We start from the raw sequence: 20,671 nt of genomic DNA on the forward strand, positions 1-20,671 counted from the left end.
AAAATAGAAAATAAAAGAATACATCGGAAAGATATATGTACAGCCAACGCTCTGGGATCCCTTTGTGCTTGTCAGCAGTATTTCCCATTAGCCTCACATGGCGCGAACAACATTGCATGCTGTTTATCTCTGTTGCTCTATAAACATTTAGCGAACACTGTGCATTTGAGATCATGGTTAGAAAGCGTATTACTAGAAGCATAGATGACCTACCAGAGGTTCGCTTGGCCAAGAGAAAGAAGGTTGAAGATCCATGCGATACAACTGCCTTAATAGCTCCGTCCAAGTCGAAACGTAAGACGTGTCAAAACAAAATGGGAAGAATCCTTGGAATTTATCATAATATAGTTTCACTTGTCTCTCTTTTCGTCAAATAGTTAAATATTTTTAGATCTCAGAACAATTTTATGTCTTATTTGGGATAGTAATAACTTCTGATTTGAGATCCGTAGGACGTACGTACAGGGTTACGGTGTCTGATCACAACACATGGTCTTAATTGGCTGACCTCTTACATAACATGGAAATACCTTAGATGACTACAGTCACATTTCACACCCAGTAAATGAATTAACTAAATTGCTTGCAATTATTTTGCATATTTTGGCTCATTTGCAATGCATTTTATACTATGCTACAGTATGCTAAACAATTTTGAAAAAAGGGGTGATATGCGATTTTCAGTCATTCTATATTTGTTTGTTTATTTGTTCTTTTTTTCTCAATCATAATAAATATATCATTTCTTAAAGAAATTATGCAACATTATTAATAGTAATTGATTTTCTATTAATGCATCTTACCTTTGAAGAGTTTTTTTCTCCAGCCAACCGAAATCATCTTCTCCAGACATTTTATGATAATATGATACTATTACTTTATCTTTACATGTAATATAGGTACTTCAAGTTCAAAAGGTATAACACCTGCAAGAAAAAGAAAACCAAAGTCAGAAGAAAATGCTCAACAAAATGGATTTGCATCTGAATCTGAAGACAGTGAGGTTGAAGTTGCTGTTAAAAAGAAGCAAAGAGTATCCAGAAGGTCTAACTTAAAGAATACAAGGCAAAATAATGAAGAAAAACCTGATGAAGTAGAAAAAACAAAAGAGAGAAAAACTTCTAAAAAACGTGGAAAGAAAAAAATTCAAAAAGGAAATGAGAAGTTGTGTTTGCAGAAGACTGATGACACTTGTATTGTCAACACAGATGCTATTGAAACCCATTGCAATGAAACACCTCTACAGGACATCAAAATGGAAAATCTGGGGGGAAATGCCAAAAGTGGTACAAATAAACATGCTAGAGGAAAAAAGGGGAATAATCCCAAAATAAATAAAAAATCATTAAAAGAATCAGCAAAGGACATAAAATCAAAATTGGATGATCAGTATGATGCTACTAGTAGGGTCAATGATTGGGTTAAGACAGAAAAGGCCAAGGATGCTGATTCTAGTGGTGGTGAAAGTGAAGAGGACATTGACTGGGAAGATGTGCAAGGTATAGTATATAAAGGGTCCAAGATGCCATGCATAGTTATTGCATTACAGGATCAAGGGGGAAGTAGTGGAAGTGCACCTTAAATTCCGGTTCAATCTATGAGTTAAAGCCATTCATATGCAAGGTTCAAGTTTTTCGCACTTTGTTCTGAGCTTGTTCTTGACTCCTATATGCATAAGGCATTATATCATCATCATCATCATCATCATGACAGGCTTGATCATGATCATCATCGTCATCATTATCATCATCATCATCATCATCAAGTAGTTGTCAAACATTTATCATTTCAATTTGTTAAGTCTCCCTTGATTTGAGTTTTTTTTCTTTGGGTCTATCTGCAAAAAGCTAACATGCTAATTTTTCATTTGAACTTTGAGTCAGCAGTGTCCTGAGTTTGATCATCCCTGAGTCTGTTTCAGGGCATCAATAAAATATGAATGTTTGAAGGGTTTTATATTAAAAAATACAGTGCTTATGTTTATATCAATTTACCTTCTTTAATTTGCATTTTGCCATGTTTTCTTTCAGAGGCTGAAGGCCACCATAGTGTAGACTTGTGTGATAACAGTAGTATAAGTTCAAGTACAGCTTGCAGTTCAGCTGTCACTAAAACAGAAGTGGAGATTAGTATACAGATTCCTGGAATGAAAGGAAAAAGGAAAAAGAAGTAAATATTAGGGGAATAGTATAATGTTGATGTCAATGAATAAGATATGAGAAAATGGAAGCAACTGAAAAAAATTATAGATGAAAGGTTTTATGAATCAGTGGGTGGGTGGGTGAATGCATGGATGCATAAATGGATGGATGGGTGGATAGACAGATGGATGGATGGATAGAAGGATTGGTGGGTGGATGAATGGATGGATGGATATGAATGGATGGATGGATATGAACGGATGGATCGGTGGATGGATGGATGGGTGGGTAGATGGATGGATGGATGGATGAATAGTGAATGGATAAGTGAGTGTTAGGATAAGCAATTCAGTACATAAACAGATAGATGGGCTTTCTATTTAAGTACGCATTGTTTGCATTCCATTTTTGCTAGGACTGAAGATGATTTATTAACAAAGATTAAAAAAGCTATGACAAGATTCAAGAAACAAATTCAATTGGACATGCACAAGGTAATCATTTGTTCATTCATTAATCCATCCATCCATTCTTTCTTTCTTTCTTTTGGTTTAATTCATCCATTTGTTGATTTTTCTTGTCCACTGTACTGTACTTTACTGTCTTCATTTCTATTCTCATTTATATGTACAGGCACACCTTGTAACGTTGATAGCGTGGGGGTTTAACAGAAATGCAGTATGCAATCAACCTGTACTCCAGGTATTTATAGACACATTAAAGTAAAGGAAGGATACAGTACTAGTGATGAAATGTTCCCTACCTGGCTAAAACTAAGAATTGTCTAATGCAAAATGCAAAACAATGAATCCTGAAGTGAATATGTTATTAAATAAAAGTATACGTAACATAAATTAATTTTGAAAGTATATTTTAAACAAATTATTAATTTATTGCATGCAAATGTCTCTTTTCGGTTATTCAGGCCTACTCTCTGTCATTTGTTCCGTCACACCTTATAACCAAATCAGTCAAGAAATGGCAATCTGAAGAACTCACAAACCTTATAACATGGTTAGTTATAAAACTCAATAATGGGTTATTAACTGTCTTTGTGATTTTAATTTTTGTATCTCCTTAAGAAAGAGAGAGAGAGAATATAAGCAATGAATACAACTACTGTAATTCTGTAATTCTTTTTTAATGTTTTCTGTTTTAATTCTGTTTTAATAGGTTCAAGGAAGACTTCCCACCTTTTCAGCAGTTTAGAGATGACTTGTCAAAGGTATTGAATATATATGCATATTTGTTGGTATTTATTCATCAACTTAATATTATTTTTAAGATATAAATCCTGTTGTTTCAAGGATTTTCTCACTTGATGAAATTGTTGATAGTTTTTTTCTCCGACTTTTTCAGAATGACATGATTCCTGTATCACGTTACCCACAGAATATGGCAGAGGTACAAGTTCACCATGCAATCATTCAACAAATCCATCCTGTTTATCCTTTCTTCCCTCCATTCATCCAGTGTTTAGTCCATCCAAGCTAATGAAAGCAATCACTCACCACTAGACATCAGCCTATCCATCTGCTCATTCACTCATTCTTTTCGTGGCCTTCAATTTATTTCCTTATATTATCCTGTGTATTATTTCATAGGTTCTCGTTATCCTCTTGAGGTCACTGGGTATCTTAACAAGATTGGTAGCATCTCTTCAGGTGAAAACTGCCTTCATTTTTCCATTCTTGACTTATTTGTTGCAGTTATTGATACTAGTTTCATGTCCTAATATTAGTCACAGTGTTAAATCCATATTTCATTGATTTCTTCCTAGCCTGTCTCAATGAAGATTGCGAAAGATGGCAAAGCAGCAACCAAGGTATTAATAAACTAGATATCTGACTTTCATGCATAGATTTTATCAATGTAATGTGGTAAAAAAAAAAAAAAATCTAAATTTGAAAAAAAGAAAAATTTAAATTTGAAAAAATAAAATAAAATTAAGCACGAAAATGGGAGTCTGAATGCATGTCAGGAACAAAATCATTTTAATCATGCACACTTTTATGGTTAAACCAAAATTTGTTGTAATTAGTTTATTGACTGGGAATTATTGTTTTTAAAAAGTTAATTTAATTACTGTGTGTTACTGTGTTATGGATTTGATTGCAGAAAGCCAACGCTTCCAAGATAATGGAAAGCCCATCAAACAGCAGCATTCAAGCAACTCCTACTAGAGCAGGAAAACCAAGTGTTGTATTAAAGTCTGAAAATACTTTGGATGACAGTGAAATTATGGAGACCAAACAGGCAAACACTCTAGAAAACAATGCAGATTCACCTGCATCAAGTACAAGTACCTCAGTACAATCTTCATCACCATCATCTTCAGGTCAGGCAAAGGTCAAAACTAGTCCGTCTTCATCACAATCATCTTCAAGCCTGCAATCAAAGGTCGAATCTAGTGTTAAGACGAGATCAAATCAAAATGAGACACCTAGGAAAACAAAATCATCCACACCTAAAGTGGGAAATAAAAAAGAAAAAGATGAAAATAAAGTAAAAGATGCTGCAAGCGGCCCAAAAAGAAAGAGGCTTCGGAAACAAAAAAAGGTGAATTATGCAGACAATGCAGACTCTGGAAGCAACAGTGAAGATCAACTGAGCAGTTATTCTGAAGAAAAAAGCAACAGTGAATCAGATGAAGAATTCGAGAAAGAAATAAGCTACAAAGCACCAGTCAAGAAGCCTGCACCTTCAAAAGGAAAAACAAACAAGACCTCCCTCACATCCAAGGTCAAGAAAAGTCCATCAGTCGTAGAAATGATTGATGATGATGATGAGTTTGAGATAAGTAGTAAGCCTCGTATTTTTAGGAGACAATCATCACAAAGCTCTAAGGAAGGAAAAAGCCCAGTCCAGATAATATCTGACGATTCAGATGAAGGGGCTACTGTAAGAAAGAACAAAGCAGGTAATTTATTTTCTAGTACACTACTGCATGAAAAACTGGCTACTGTAAGTCAGATCTCCCAATTAATACTACAGGCTTATTGATACCTATTTCCTATTGCCCTGATAAAAGAAATAATTGCTTAATGCACACAGCTAGGCTGGTGTGTTACTGTAGCTACTGAATGATCCTTGGAAGCCAAGAAATCAGTCATTCGTCAATGACATCATCAACATTGTCCTAAACATGAAATTTCATGAAATTTAAACATGTACTTTAACAACTGCATTCTCAATTACGTTACTATCAGGGATTCAGGGGGTTGCAGGGGGTGCCTTTTTGGCCTGCACCCTTCCCTCAACAAAATCCAGTATCCTTCACTGACTGCCAATCTGTTATCAGTTGATAGCCAATGGATGGCAGATAATTACTGATGACATTGATTTCAACTTTGTTTTCAGGAACAGATATGTGGGTTGAAGTCTACTTGCCAACCAGCAAATCTTGGATGTGTAAGTACAGCATACAGTGTATTACCAGATCACATAATAATAAATACTGCTAAGAGCATAAATTAAGTTATACAAGTGGGACTCTCCGAGTGGGACCCGTATTCCATGGTGTGTCACTATTTTATAACCCATATTAAATATTTAGTACATGATGGAAAGAGTAAAATAACAGTAGAATTATGAATTCTACTGTCAGCAACTTTCCTGCATTTTGATTGGCTGCATGGAATAAAACAGCTGTACTATATGCTCTGGCAATGGACTTCACTGTATAAAATCACAAATGTTTTAATTTGTTTCCCCAAGGTGTGGACTTAGTTTCCTACAGTGTTAATCAACCTGAACTGTGTGAAAAGTATGCCAGTAATCCACTCTCTTATGTCCTTTCTTTTGATAATGGTAAGTGATATTAACCACTGACATGTCCTGGAGAGTATTTCCCCAGGGCTAACAATAAAAGCTGCTTGGACATAATGACTGGTCATATGGATCTTAGATTGCAGTCTCACTTCTAACATGTCAGTCAATGTGACCAGTCAAGAAGACCTGCCTTGGAAGTGTTGGGCTGCTTTCAGCCAGTATAACTTCAGAATTTGATCTTATTATTTTTGATTAACAGAAAATAGTGTTAAAGATGTTACTGAGAGGTATGCTTCCGAATGGTTGTCCAAAACTAAGAAGTTCCGTATTGATGCAGAATGGTGGGAAGAAACTCTACTGCCATATAAAACCAAGAAAAAGGTATCATACTAACTGATTGAATGTATACTACATTATAAAATAACTGTCATAAATGTCATGCACACGCTTTCAATTGCGCCACTCATATTCTGCTACACATCATGCTTCACCTAACACTTCTCTCCTGTTCTGCCAACCCCCGCATGCTTTATAACTGCGCACAGTATGCATGCACATTTAAATTCTATTTCTTGATTATCCCCTTGTCCATCCCCTTTCCTAAGGAACTCAAGCTGGGATTATTGTTAGAACCAGATAAACCAATGAATGTTATCAAAAACTGAAACAGCCTTAACTCACAGATCAAATTGGAATTAAAGCATTGGTGCTGCATTGTGTATTCAGTTGCAATTATTCTGGTATTTAAGGATATGGACTTCTGCGTAATTTTAATTATTTAATTTATGATTTCAGAAAATGGATGAAATGGAGAATTCCCAGTTGTTAGGTAACTATAATGTTGTATTTGAGATCATTTTTGGATATGAGAGAAAAATAGAAAAAGTAAATCAGGTGCGGATCCAGGATTTTGAAAAGGGTTTGACTGTTACAGGGAACCTCACACCAATACCAATGGAAACCCATAAAATGCAAGAAAATGGGGGGGGGGGGGGGGGGGGGGGGGGGGAATTATTGGGAATAAAAATTTTAAGAGCAAGAATTAAATTAAAGAGCTTTAAATTTAACTGAGTAAAAGTTTATCCAATGTTTTAAGTTATTAGCACATTTCTTATTTTCTTTTCCCCTCTTCCCCCCCCCCCCCCCCCCCCCCACCCCAAAAAAAAAAGAATTTAACAAGTTATCCCCCCTCGCCATCCATGGATCCACCCCTGTTAATAAAGTGTAATATTTTACTTTTCAGCTCAACATCAAGAAAGGCCTTTACCTCAAAGTATAACAGAGTACAAGAACCACCCCTTGTAAGTTGTGCAGAACATATCTATTGCAATTGACTACTATGGTTCAATAATAGTATCAGATACTATGATTGGATTCTGTTTGTTAGGTTTAGGTTTAGGTTCATTTATTACCACAGTCTACATAAATAATAAATATTGTATAATAATTATTTATTTTTTAGATATGTTTTAAAGAGGCATTTACTAAAGTTTGAAGGTTTGTATTTTGACAGAGTTGATGATCATCCCTACGAGAAGACGTTCAAATGCCATTTACAAATTATATGCCATTACTTGGTTTGTTCAAAATATTTATCGTTTCTCTCTAATGTTTCAGCTATCTACCCCGAGACAGCAGCCACTCTAGGGTTTATCAGAGGTGAAGCTGTTTATTCTAGAGATTGTGTACATTTGGTAGGTTGAAACTTTTTTGGCACTTCTTCACGCAGACCCATCCCTATTATTTTTTCAATGAAATCAATTATTTTACGATGCTTTATCTTATCATTGTTTTTAAAGCTCCATACAAGAGAGAAATGGATGTCTTTGGATGCCAGGGTAGTAAAGGCAAGTCCATCAACTACATTGTCAAAAAAATATTATTTAATTATAAATTATACTTAATAGATATTTAATGCTAAGGCTTATTACTAACTGACAGTAAGATTTTCCTCTATTCTTTAGCAAGGGGAAGAACCATACAAAATTGTGAAAGGCCGTATGAAGAGGGTAAGATTCTAAAGTTATATTTTTTTAATCAAAATATAAATAAAGACAATATACCCCTTGCAGCACTTTGGAATGCAGCTCAACCTGGGGGACAACACAATAGGTTCCATCCAATTCGCAGGAGAACTTTCTTTGTCCCCAAGATCGAGCTGCTTTGACGTCAGATGCAAGGGGTCTATACGATATTACCCGGATGTCATGTAATGGATTTAAAATGCTTAATATTTGATAATTATTTTTATCTAGAACCAACCAGTAGTTGACTTAACTAGCACAGTTACTATTGACTTATTTGGACAGTGGCAGACTGAAGAGTACAAACCTCCTCCAGTAAAAGATGTAAGCTTATATTAATTTAGTTATTAATGGATTGGTAATGTTATCTTTAGTCCAGGGGATGGGTTCCAGGGAATGTGGTATAGGGATTCTACAACTTTCCTGTTAAAGCCTGCATACGTGTAGCAGCTCTGGGTATGTGGAAGGTACAGTAGTCCCTTATGCTAGGCAGGCTACTGTATCTTTGAATACCCCACTTTAAGGTTCAAGTATTAAATGTGTGTATAACAGTAACCAATAATGTGTGGGGGGTAGGTACTCTTGCCCGTTTAGGGTAGGGATGTGCTGCTGAGCCCTCTGAACCCTGACCCTGTTCCAGAGTAAAATCGCTGAAATTCATACCCTGTTCCAGAGCAAGATCGCTGAAAACCATAACCTTTTCCGGTAGTGCCAAAATAGATACCCTTTTCCAGGGAGGAGAGAGCGTGATTTCATATACCCTGTCCCAGAGCGAGCACGATTTTATATATCCTGTTCTAAAGTTATCTGTTTGGCAGCACATACCTGTATAGCAAATATAGGGGAGTACCCCCTCCCCCGGGGTTGTGAGATAGCACCCCATCCCCTTAAGAAAGGGCTGAGTAGGACATGCCCCTGTATAGTTGTGAAATTATATTGCTATTATAATTAGTTAAAAACACATCACATTATTGATGTTAGGCTCTTATTATGGGTCATAGGGAAAAGTCCCCAGGAATGAGTATGGGAATGTTGAGCTGTTCAAACCAAGCATGTTACCACCTGGATCAAAACATATAAAGAGTAAGTTAAGTTATTGTTATGACAGCACCACAATCAACAACATTATCTCAACCAATTGTGTAACTGTTGGCAACATTCAGCCAATGAACAACCGTCAGTCAGGGAATTGTCAACCAACACATGTCTGCTTTCCATAAAGTACATGATTAGCATCTTTACATTTGAATATAATGCCAATTTCCGTGTTAAGTTCCAGGCATCCAGAAAATTGCCAAAAAGCTTGGTATTGATGGAGCACCGGCAGTGGTTGGGTTTGACTTTCATTGCGGATTTTGCCATCCAGTGTAAGTACTATAAGTATGAGTAGTATTAGTAGTAGAGTGCATACCATATCCATGAAAGACTGGTTGCAAGAAATTACTGGTTGTATTAAAGAAAACTGCACAAATCTGCACAAATTGATTAGTTCAGTAAACCGTAGACCTACAAAGCTTTGCACTAATTCATACGACTTTATTAATTAACCTTTTTCACACCAGATATATGGTACATACTCTTGTAAGAACTATTAGATGCTAGAGTGCACACACTAAACCTGTGAATATTTAGTACTAATAATTTAGTAGTAATTCATACAAAATCCTTTGTTTCCTATTGTTCGATTATCACTATTTAGTACTAAAAATTAGTATTTGTTTCACGGGTTTAGTGCGAACACCCTACAATAGGAATAAATTGATGGGTAAAAGCCTATTGGCCAAGATGTGTCTTTAGTTCCCCTTATTCCATTCAATCATTTTTTGCATTAGAACATTCTAAAATTTACATGGTATCCATCAATAAGGGGGGACTTTTCTCACAAGTAACAAAAAAGGATGTTCTTTTGTAACAGTATTGATGGGCTGGTAGTGGCTAAAGAATCTGTTCCTGCCTTAATGGATGCATGGAGACAAGAACAACAAGAAGCAGAAAGAAGAAAGGAAGAAGTAAGAGATAAATACTTTGCTAATGCTCTGCATTTTCTTTCATTGATTCTCTCATTTTCTTTCATTCGTCCATCCATCCATCCATCCATTCACCCATCCACCCATTCATTCATATGTGCTTAACCTTTTTTAAAAAATAGAAACGTGAGAAGAGAGTGCTTGGATACTGGAAACAGTTTGTCAAATCTTTACTGATCAGGGAACGGCTAAAAAGAAAATATGATACTCAGGTAGGATTTATCATGTGATTATTTAATTAATATAGGATTAGGAAGGTTATTAAATATTAGGTTTTAGCAAATATTAGATTGTATTTTAAACAATTTATTGATACCTTGATACAACCTCTGGGCTGATCAAAGTCAGAACACAGCTTAAATCAGATAGAATCCCGAATTATTGATACCTTGATACAACCTTTGGGCTGATCAAAGTCAGGACACAGCTAACGCAAGGTTCAGATGAGAATTTAGATTGTGAGGCTTTGCAGGCAGAGGAAGACCAAAAAAAAAAACTCAAATCAAGGAAGACCTAACAAATTGAAATCATAAATTACATTATTACATAACTACTTGATGATGATGTTGATGACAGTGATATTCATGGCCAAATATGTAATGATGGTGATGTACCTTATGCACAGGAGTCAAGAACGTCAGAACAAAGTGGTGAGCAACTTGAAGATGAGAAAATTTCAAGTGTAGCTGTCTCATGGCCACAAAACATGAAACAAGGTAACCAGCAACCTAGAAAACATGTCATCCCTGTATCATGGCTCAAGCATCTCTGTACTGATTACAGTAGACTTGCGCGCTGTCATTGGCACTGAGCAACGATTGATTCTGTACTAAATTGTTGCACATTGATTCCCAATAAAGCTATTCTTATTGCATGTAAAATTTGTGAAGTATATACCAAAGTAGTCATCCTAATCAAGTGGCTTTCAATTGGCAATTTCACTGTAAGGGACTCGACCCAGGTTTTTACTTTCAGTACATGTTATATTTCTTATATGTTAAAGTTGTGGACATTGTTTCCTTAATTTGTTTTTAGGAAAAACAAGCATCAAAGATGAAGGTCACTGTCATGTTTTCCCCAAGAGGCTTCACAAGAAAGACAAAATCAATGGTGAATGGACAAAATCTTGTACTTGTGGCTTCACTCTACCACTGGACAAATAGGATTGACCTGTTAATGTTTATAATAAATATTGCAATAATTATGCAGTACATGTAGTGCTGCTGGTTAACAAAATATCAATGTAGCATATATGAATTACAGTTTGTGTATGAGTACAAGTATAATGCATTGGCATACAAAATTCATAAGATGGACAAATTGAAGTTAAAACAGATGGAGGGTTGATGCTTTAAGACAGACAAGACTACAAGACTGTGCACATGTTGTATGCCACTTGCATAGTTACATGCCTAGGATCTTGGTGCATTTAAAAAAACATTGTGACATTGTGCCATATCAGACAAGCCAGTTGTTTTGTTAATGTTCCTTGCAGTGTGACCCAATATAGCAACTAACAATCATAAGGTGTGATAGATAAAGGCTTGATGACAAAAGATGTCCTACAGTATGCCAATGTTATGTGTGGTTCATGGCATATCTTAGTGTTTAGTAAACTGCTTGTGTCACAGACAAACCAAATATTTGTTAATGTGTTCCTTGTAGTGTGCCCCAATAGTATTTGTCAATCATAAGGCGTGACAGATAAAGGCTTGATGACAAGATGTCCTATGCCACTGTTATGTGCGGTACATGGCATACTGTATAATTGTAAATTGCTTGTGTCGCATCAGACAAACCAGTTGTTTTGTTAAAATGTTCCTTGCAGTGTGCCCATCAAATCATCATGATAATGATTGTTTTGTACAGCAACAAGATATATTTCTATATGTAATTTAATAATATATACATGTATTAAACTTGTTTTTAGTATATATATATATGTTCCTTCTATTCTTTTTGTCAACATGTTAAATACTTTTCATTTATACAGTCATTTAAAATACAACATGCACACTCTCCGTATCTTCTGGATGGTTAAAGCTGACATATCATGTCTATGTTTTAAAAGCATTATAAGAGAAGATGCACAACAGTAACACTGATTTTAACCTGTATTATTAATTTATACTTCCCTGTACCTTCCTAAGCCTGGAATGATTCTAGCTTAATTAGATTACAGTCGTGTTGATGTCGCAGTGCTATGCCACACCTCAAGAGCAGTTCAATGTATGGAGGCCAATGGTTTGGTTGTATTTTGACGTAGGGGTCATGAGGAGTTTGCCACATCTTATTGAGTAGGTCCTATGATATGAAAAGAAAAAAGGCACAGACTGAGGTACAGATTTCCCCCTCCCTTTAAAGGTACCCCCACCCCCCTCTTCCACAAATATAAACCCACCCAAAAACCCATATGAAATTGTATAAGTCTAGCATAGGGATATAACTGGGATTCCATGGTATGCAAGCCTAATTTGAAAGATTACAAGTAATAAAATTCTAACTTAGTTGACTGAGATAAGGTATTGTAAGAACATTGAACTTACCTCTAATAACTCGTGGAATGAACTATACTTTTGAGCAGCGTCTACCACTCTTTGTCTGGGAGGCAGTTTCTGAAAGGATACCAGTTTCAGAAGACTTCATGAACATGGAATCATTTTCATAAAAAGTCTTGGAATGAGTGGTTACCTGTGGCTGTAGTAGTCTGGGGGAATGCCCCCAGATACCTGCCACACTAATCTGGGTAGGTTCCCACAGATATTATCCCACTGTAGTCTGGATGGATACCCACTGCAACAGTCTAGATAAATTACCCTCCCTCAGATACCCTACACTGTGCATATACTTCAATATCCACTGACTAGATTGGGTGAGTACCCCAGTTACCACCTCCAGAGACCTATTATACTAATCAGGGTGGATACCCATTACACTAGTCTGGGTGGAAACCCCCAGATAAAAATCACACTAGTATGGGTGGTTACTAACCATGCAACCTTGGGTTAATACCACAACATACTGATTGAATACTATAGTCTGGATGGTTACCAGAAAAGAAATATATTTTGGAAATTATTAGCTGGTCACCTTTTCCTTTTCTTTGAGATCTTCAGGTGAAGGAATTGGGAAGTGTTCCTTGATGAAAGCTCCCTGTAAAACCATCAGATTCATTCATTAAAAAAATATCCATTTTACAATGACTTACAAATTTCTTGCGTGCTGAATGGTTATTTTTTATCATCAATGAGAGGACAGACAGATGAAGCTGACATTGACGAGCGTTTTTTGAGAAGTTTTTATCATTTTTGTTATTGTAAAAAACAAAGTTCATCATAAAGCTGCATAAAATTGTGAGGGGAGTCCCTATATTAGGGAATTCCTATAAGGGGAGTTTCCTCTAGGAGTTTGCCCTACTGTGACCATGATGTTTTCTATAATTTTGATTGGCTGATTGTTTCTTGTGCAGTGTGTAACTGGTCTGGCAGTGTCCTGATGTTGGTGTCACCATGCATCTGCACAATTCTGGGTTTTGAGCTTTTAATAATATTGGATGGAGGATAAATTTTCAAGCAATGTGATTGGCGTGGCACCTTGCCATGTCACAACCACGTTCATGCCACAAACTTTTCACAGTCATACACAATCTTATGTATAGAGAGTAGTGCAATCCAACATTGTACAGTATCTTCTTACCAACTTTTTAAGTAAGTCCCTAAGGTTTTCCTCTGTTATTCTTATCTTCTTCTCAAGTTCTCTTACTTGACTGTTATCAAACGAAGAGTAATAAATAATATGAATTATTCCAGGTGTCTTGGTAAAAAATGTGCAATAAGTAACTAACCTTAGTTGCCAATTGAAAATGATATGGTTTCATTTGACTGGGGGAGGGGATGGGGTTTTGTTTGTCTGGTATGTGTGTGTGTGTGTGTGGGGGGGGGGGGGGGGGTCATTTAGGTTTTAAACATAACATAACTTCCCACACTTTCATGTTCCATGGTAGCCAAGAATTTTTCATGGTCCTCTCTTCCCCTCTAAATTTGCTGACAAATTTGAACCCCTCCCCCCTGCTCCATCTAGTGCAGCTTTACAAAACAAAGAAAAATTAACTCCAAAGATGATAAGTCAGCAGGAAAATGACTAGCAGTAAATTAACTTAATCTGCAAAGTAAAGTAAACTATTTACCTGTTACCACTCTTTACATTTTCCTTTTCATTCTCCAGCTGCATTATTTTCCTTTGGATTGACTTTTGAATTTCTAAATTTTGCTGAAATATCTCTTCCTCTCTGAAGCCCAATTACAAATGAAAATTTATCAATGAATACTTCAAATTTAATCAGTAGCAAGCCCTAAAGAATACTAAACTGCACCCTAAGCTCTAGAGGGTCTTTTTGTTTACCATTGTTTTTGCAAACAAGCTCCAATGACACACAAAATTTATTTTTCCTTGAACTTGCTGTCAAAACAGCAAATGCCAGATCTAGAATAAATAATCTCTGGAGTCGGGGATACCTGGATACCTGTGGTAAATTCTAGTAATTATTATTCTAGTGGAATGCTTTGATTCACTTTGGGTGTTGATAGTTTTTCCATAGAAATGTTTTCCCATTTCAGACCATTGTTATTCCTTCACGATATTAAAGGTTTTTCTCATTTATATTAATGTGCCTTACCGGCAAACAAAAGAACAAATTTTCAGGGAATGATACATCTGAAATGGGAAAACATTTCTATGGGAAAACTATCAGTCTAATACCACAGGCACAAGTGTAAGAATAGCTTAGCTTGAGCTATACAGCAGTAAGAGACACAATCTTACCAGCCCAGATCCCATTGAGAATATCTTTTTTATGGCAGTTATGAAGCCAACATTCTTTTAATAATACCTTTCCAGTTCATTCATCATGTCTTGTTTCTGCATCTCAATGACAGATAATGTGCTCTCAAGATGAGAAGTCCTCTCCTCCAGCTGTGGAAAATATAATTAGCATTGTAAAAGAAATATCAAATTCATTAAGAATAAAAGATTATGAAAAAAGATTATTGTGACCTAAAATATTATCTTTCTTTAAAATACAGTAAATCACTCAATCCATCCATACCTTTTGCTTTAATTCTTCTTCACTCAGCAATTCCTCCTTCTCTGGAACTAAGTATACAAACAAGAGAAAATAAACTAAGAAAGGAATCTCTGGAACTCATGCTTGCCGCTATTAGGTAAATGTACTGTCCAGGGCTTAAAATAAGGACCAGTCTCGGGAATTTTTGGACCCAAAATTGGAATTTGTCATGTCTAATCTTTGCATTGCTGGTCATTTTCACCAGCAACATTAAGCCAGAAACAAGGTATGTCAGAGTTACAACAAATTTTGCAGATCATAATTATGGCCGGTGTCTTACCAATCATTATTTTAAGCCCTGCCACCTACTCTGTTTGCTCACATTTTCTTTAAAAAAAAACACACAAGAAAACATGAACAAACAAGTGCACGTGCAAAAAATGATGGCAAATTTGATTCCTACTGTAAAATAGCATCAAAGAGTGCTCGTGATGAGGCATGGGGATTCCTTCTCTCAGTTTATTTTCTCTTGATACAAATGACAGTATTTTGAATGTCGAATTACCCACAACTTTCAATATGGCAAAGACCAGATAAAAAAAATTGATGAACTATTCTCAAATAGATTTAAATGCATAAATCTTAATTTTTTTTCTCTCAATCGTTACTCATTCTTTGTTAGCTTTGCCATAAATTTTAAAAAGAGATGATCAAGTATATCTCACCTTCAATGTTTTCATTCTTCATAGCTGTTATTTCAGCTTGAAGTTTCTTTTCTTTTGCTCTGAGAATAGCCTTCAGGACCTAGAAATTAGTACCCAGAAATTATTGATCACAACTAATAATTATAAGCCAGGGTGGTAGCAGATGCAAGCCTTGAAAAACTGAGCACTACAATATTGCAAAGGCACTTTGCAACACATTAACACACAAAAAAACACATTATTATTTAATTTTATAGATATTACTTGTTGTTAATTTGTGGGGGGATACTTTTTCTCTGAAGGCACAGCTTTAAAATCATTGTATAATCATGTGGTGTATCAATAGTCAATATATAGGCACTAAACTCTTTCTACATGCCAATTGCCAGCACAATAAAAACTACAGCCTGTGTCAGCAAAATAGACATTTCTGCTGTTAACAGTGTCTCATTTCAATGTATATTATGATACAATTTAAATTTGCTTCAAGCGTATGTACTGAATTAAGGAAAGAACTGTCATACTTCATAAGTGAGTCATAATAAAGATCTCATGGAGCCAAGACAAAATTAAAAAAATTAATTCAGTAAAAAAACAATTAAAGTATGAAATACACTTACATCGTTGTCATCATTGTTATCTATTCCTGTGGGAGGGTAGTTGTTCTTCTTACTTTGAATTCTGGAATGGGTCTGAAAAACGACAGTGGATTCTACAGTGTGAACACTAACATAATTGGAAGTAGAAAAGTACTGTTTAAATCCAAGCTTAAGATATAGATATTAAACTTGCTATAATATTTCAATGGTTACAGCATATCAATAATAAATATTAATATTAATAAATCCTTCAAACATTCTTCAAATTTTATTGATACCCTAAAGCAACCTCTGGACAAATCAAAGTCAGGGAATGGCTAACTATATTGCAGATTGAATTGGAATTTAAAAACATGTTGGGTTTTGCAGAGGAAGAAACCCAGAGTCCCTGAGGGAAAATCCTTAAATATTATAATTATCATTATCACTACACAGGGCAATAACAGCCAGTTATAGACACCTAGTCATGATAACTGGCCAAATTTGTTTTAGCTTGGTAATACCATGATCATCTCGGATTCTTTTGTCTAATCGGAGGGCTTTACAAACCTGAATTTCCTGCATGCATAGAACAGGGAAATTTAGAAGACAAAGAAATCCTTTGTCTTTTACTAAATTTCCCTCTCGCATATATTAAATGTAGGGAAATTTAGTAAAAGACAAAGGATTTCTTTGTCTTCTAAATTTCCCTCATGTTCTATACATGAGGGAAAGTTAGAAGACAATGCCTTGTCTCCCTCAGGGACAACCCAATGCCCCTGCAACTCAATCGATTATAACGTATCCTACTTATGATATTACTGCACAGTTTCCATGCGGGACGCATTCTCAAATCTGCGCATGCTCAGTCATAAGATAAATTGAAAATGACAACTTGTCTTTAGATTCTATTTTTGTTTTATTCCACAAATTTTCCCTCATTATACGGGGAAATTTAATCACTAATTTCCCTTGTGCCATGGTATTACAAACCATATTTTCATCTCATGCATGCTTATGAGGGTTTGTGAATGCTTTCGTTGTTTACGCTTCCGTGACCTAGAAACCTGAACATCTAAAACCGCAATTTTTTTCCTTATTTCTTCAGTGATTGTGGTATTACAAAGTAATACCAGGTCACTCGGGAAAATTTGTTTACAAATTTTCCCTCGTTATTCAGGGAAATTGAATCACTAATTTCCCTCTTGCCATGGTATTACTTATAATAATACCTAGTTTGTGGCTCAATATTACTGGTCAAAATAACTGGCAAGGCAAAGATTACATGTAGACTGCCCAAATTCCAATAAATGAATAGCCATTATTTTAAGCCCTGTTACAGCTAAACAAAAATACATTAATTCATTTTTTAAACTTTCAGTAGGCGTCAGTTATGAGGGATCCCCCTTTTCATAGTTGGGGATTTTTCCAAAAACATTTTGAACCTTTTTCAAATCACATTTTTAAGGTGGACACAGAAATTATCAAGTGCTATGTCCTAAAAAATGTAGGTAGGAAAAAACTGGAAAATTTATTTTTAAAGACAACTGAATATTCAAGTTTCATTAAGGTTCGTATAAAACATTTTTGGTGATTTCTACTGAGGATGCTGGATTAAAAATGTGTTGGTAAAAATATTATTTCTTAATAAATGGTAATTTGGCTTTATTTAATAACCCTGAATCACGTGCATGACAATAAATGATATACATAATCTTTACAGGAACTTCCGGAATAATTCAAGCAAACCGCATTAAGGAGAAGAAATAATTCCAGAAGTGCTGATGAAAAGAACGTAATGCTCATTACCGTCTAATGATAGAGAATCAGGTTTGTAATCATGTTATGTATGAAATTATCAGTACATACCATTGTATATATTCATTCGTAATACAATGACAATTAATTTAGCCAGTACCTCATAGAGTTTTTCCCATGTTTCTTCACACTTGGCTTTGAGAAACTGTTCCATGTCATTTACACGTGCTTGTATATTTTCGGCACCAGTTCAACTTCCACTTTGATAAATGTTAAAAAAATATTAACTACATTGGACTTGGCTGGTGATAACGTACATACCTGTATAAGATAGTTAGATATACAAGTAATTAGGAAAGATAGTATCCACGTCTTCATGGGGTCTTACTTCTAGTTCTCCAATTTTCCTCGCTTTGCAAACCTCAAGACCCGAAATTCCAATTTGATCTCTCAAAATTAATTTTGCAGATAAATTTGGAATTATGTTAGTTTAACAAAATCGTGTGTCAGGGAAGATAAATAAGGAACAGCGAGAAGCGTTTGGAGTATGCATCCTTTCACAGTCATGAGAATTAAACCGATTTCTTTTAGGTTGCACTTTATAGCAACTTCAGAATAAGAATCCTGAATTATTACTGGATAATATTCTGTTCTTTTTAATGACGTCACAACATAGAAAATATTATATATATACATAGTAGAACGGAGTTGATTGTTGGAGTTTTCCGCAACTTAGCTTCTGAAAAGTTACCTTATTGCTAATGCGGAAGTTGAAAATTTGCAGTTTTATGAGTTTTTGAAGTATGTGGCCCACTTTTATGTCAGAATTCTACAGTTTTTATGAAGTATATTGTACTATATCCCAATTTTAATTTCAACAGAAATCTTTCTTGCAAACGCTGAAAATTGTTGAGAAAGCGCAACCACGTGCTTACAACGTGGAATACTAAATCATTAGGAGTCTTTGAAAAAATAATTGAAAGGTAAGTCACTTTAATAAGTTATTTTTTTGTCATGTAGTACATAAATATCTTTGAAATTATGCCTGAATTACAATCCTTTTCTGATTATAAGGGAGAATTTTTGGGTAATACCCTTTAGAGTTTCGGTAAATCTGTTGCTGAAGTTTATGTCTGCTTGGCGGCCAAAATGAAAGCCGGCCATCTCTTAACGATATGCGCACATGCTTTCGTCGTTTGAATTCTGAAGATATTCACTCATTTTGATAAAAAATAGAAAATTGTTTCCATAAATATATCAATATATATTCATGTTGGCATTATTACATTGTTACAAGTCTATATTTTCTTTTCTTTTCACAATGTTTCATATTTTTTGGAACAGTAACTATGCATGTGTTTGTATCCAATACAAACACAGTCTCTGTGAAAACATAAATCTGATTAGAATCTTAAAATTTAGTTGAAAAAACAATTGATAGTTAGATGAAACTATAAAAAGTTCAGTAACTCATACAAATCTATAATTCAATAACTTTCCAAAAACTTAAAAATGCAAGATTATGCAAGTATAAATTTCTATTTGAAGTATCATTTTTATCACCATCACTATCATCATTATTACTATTGATTTTATGATTTATTTTGCATTTATTAGGCTTTTTTAATGTAAATAAAAAATATCTATTTTTCTTCTTTTTTGTCACTAATGTATTTACTTGAGATTACAATTTTTTTGCTGGTTCAAATGTGCCTTGGATCACATGTTCGTACATTGGCATAAAACGCACACGGCTTATTTTAATACCCCATGTCAAACGTCTCCTCGCATAACGAAACCATGCATTTCAGCAATATGCTGTAGCACTATCAGAAACACACTCTGCCGTCACACACTACATCACTAATTAATGTAAATCCTAATATATAGCAGAATTTTTTGGAATCTAAATTCTATAAGAGATTAATAAATGATTAATTAATAGTTATTCGGCTCTCTGTAATCATAAATTTATAGATATCAACAACTAGAGAATTTTAGTTTCACACTTCAATTTAAGAAAAACAAAACAATAATTTAGAAAGAAAATAATAAGAAACCATAAGCTTAAATATAACTTAGCAGCATTCAAATCTTTTGAATTTTGAATAAGCTTAATCAAAAATTTAAATTTTATAAACTGCCTTAGAAGATATGCCTTAAAATTTGTTGTTTAGCTATCTGACAGTCATTATAGTTCTTCGAAGTAAGCACATTTTCTGAAAGTGAAAACTAAATCACTGGTATAAAGCAAACAAACAGGTCAAAAATAACTCTGGCCTTCTCAAAATTTTCCGCCAAAAATGACTAAATTCTGACAGCGAGTAACAAAACTCGTGCAAGTCAATCAAAAATTTACTTAACTCCACAGAGATAAACTCAAAATAAACATGAGATGGAGATATGTTCACTGGTTAGTCAAGTGTACCTTGTTTTCAGCAGTCTACATCTTGTTCTTGGAGAAAAAGATCAAAATATTGATTATTATTAAGAAGTCATCCGCCATTTTGTCAACCGGTTGGCAGGACCTGCCCGAACAAGTATTGGCGCGCGCTTTAGTCCCGCAATCACGTGATTCAGAATGATTGACACTTTTGAATGAATGA

At 34.9% G+C, this 20,671-nt stretch overlaps 2 protein-coding genes across 2 annotated transcripts; one reads left to right on the forward strand and one right to left on the reverse strand.

Moving 5' to 3' along the window:
* The first annotated feature begins 105 nt into the window (after positions 1–105).
* LOC116295263 (DNA repair protein complementing XP-C cells homolog) lies at positions 106–11,899 on the forward strand. Its single transcript, XM_031703035.1, has 27 exons — positions 106–294; positions 900–1,499; positions 2,031–2,169; positions 2,557–2,635; positions 2,775–2,843; positions 3,067–3,155; positions 3,315–3,366; positions 3,501–3,545; positions 3,746–3,805; positions 3,922–3,966; positions 4,260–5,061; positions 5,502–5,552; positions 5,859–5,951; positions 6,172–6,293; positions 6,708–6,741; positions 7,156–7,213; positions 7,375–7,409; positions 7,530–7,606; positions 7,712–7,759; positions 7,877–7,921; positions 8,168–8,260; positions 8,938–9,019; positions 9,210–9,303; positions 9,852–9,945; positions 10,086–10,175; positions 10,589–10,679; positions 10,999–11,899. Exons 1-27 carry the CDS (start codon positions 174–176, stop codon positions 11,124–11,126), a joined length of 3,336 nt encoding a protein of 1,111 aa, XP_031558895.1. The 5' UTR covers positions 106–173; the 3' UTR covers positions 11,127–11,899.
* On the reverse strand, positions 9,452–20,622 carry LOC116295264 (centromere protein K). Its single transcript, XM_031703036.2, has 11 exons — positions 20,494–20,622; positions 18,226–18,386; positions 16,350–16,421; positions 15,751–15,829; positions 15,068–15,114; positions 14,852–14,934; positions 14,150–14,251; positions 13,660–13,729; positions 13,054–13,116; positions 12,510–12,578; positions 9,452–12,267 (listed from the first exon to the last, which is right to left on the reverse strand). The coding sequence occupies exons 2-11, from the start codon at positions 18,277–18,279 to the stop codon at positions 12,109–12,111; spliced, it is 798 nt and encodes a 265-aa protein (XP_031558896.1). The 5' UTR covers positions 18,280–18,386; positions 20,494–20,622; the 3' UTR covers positions 9,452–12,108.
* Positions 20,623–20,671: the final 49 nt, after the last annotated feature.

Source organism: Actinia tenebrosa, unplaced genomic scaffold (assembly GCF_029948245.1).
Source record: "Actinia tenebrosa isolate PJP-AT-01 unplaced genomic scaffold, QUT_ActTen_1.0 PGA_scaffold3__52_contigs__length_22856419, whole genome shotgun sequence".
Taxonomy (NCBI): Eukaryota; Metazoa; Cnidaria; class Anthozoa; order Actiniaria; family Actiniidae; genus Actinia; species Actinia tenebrosa.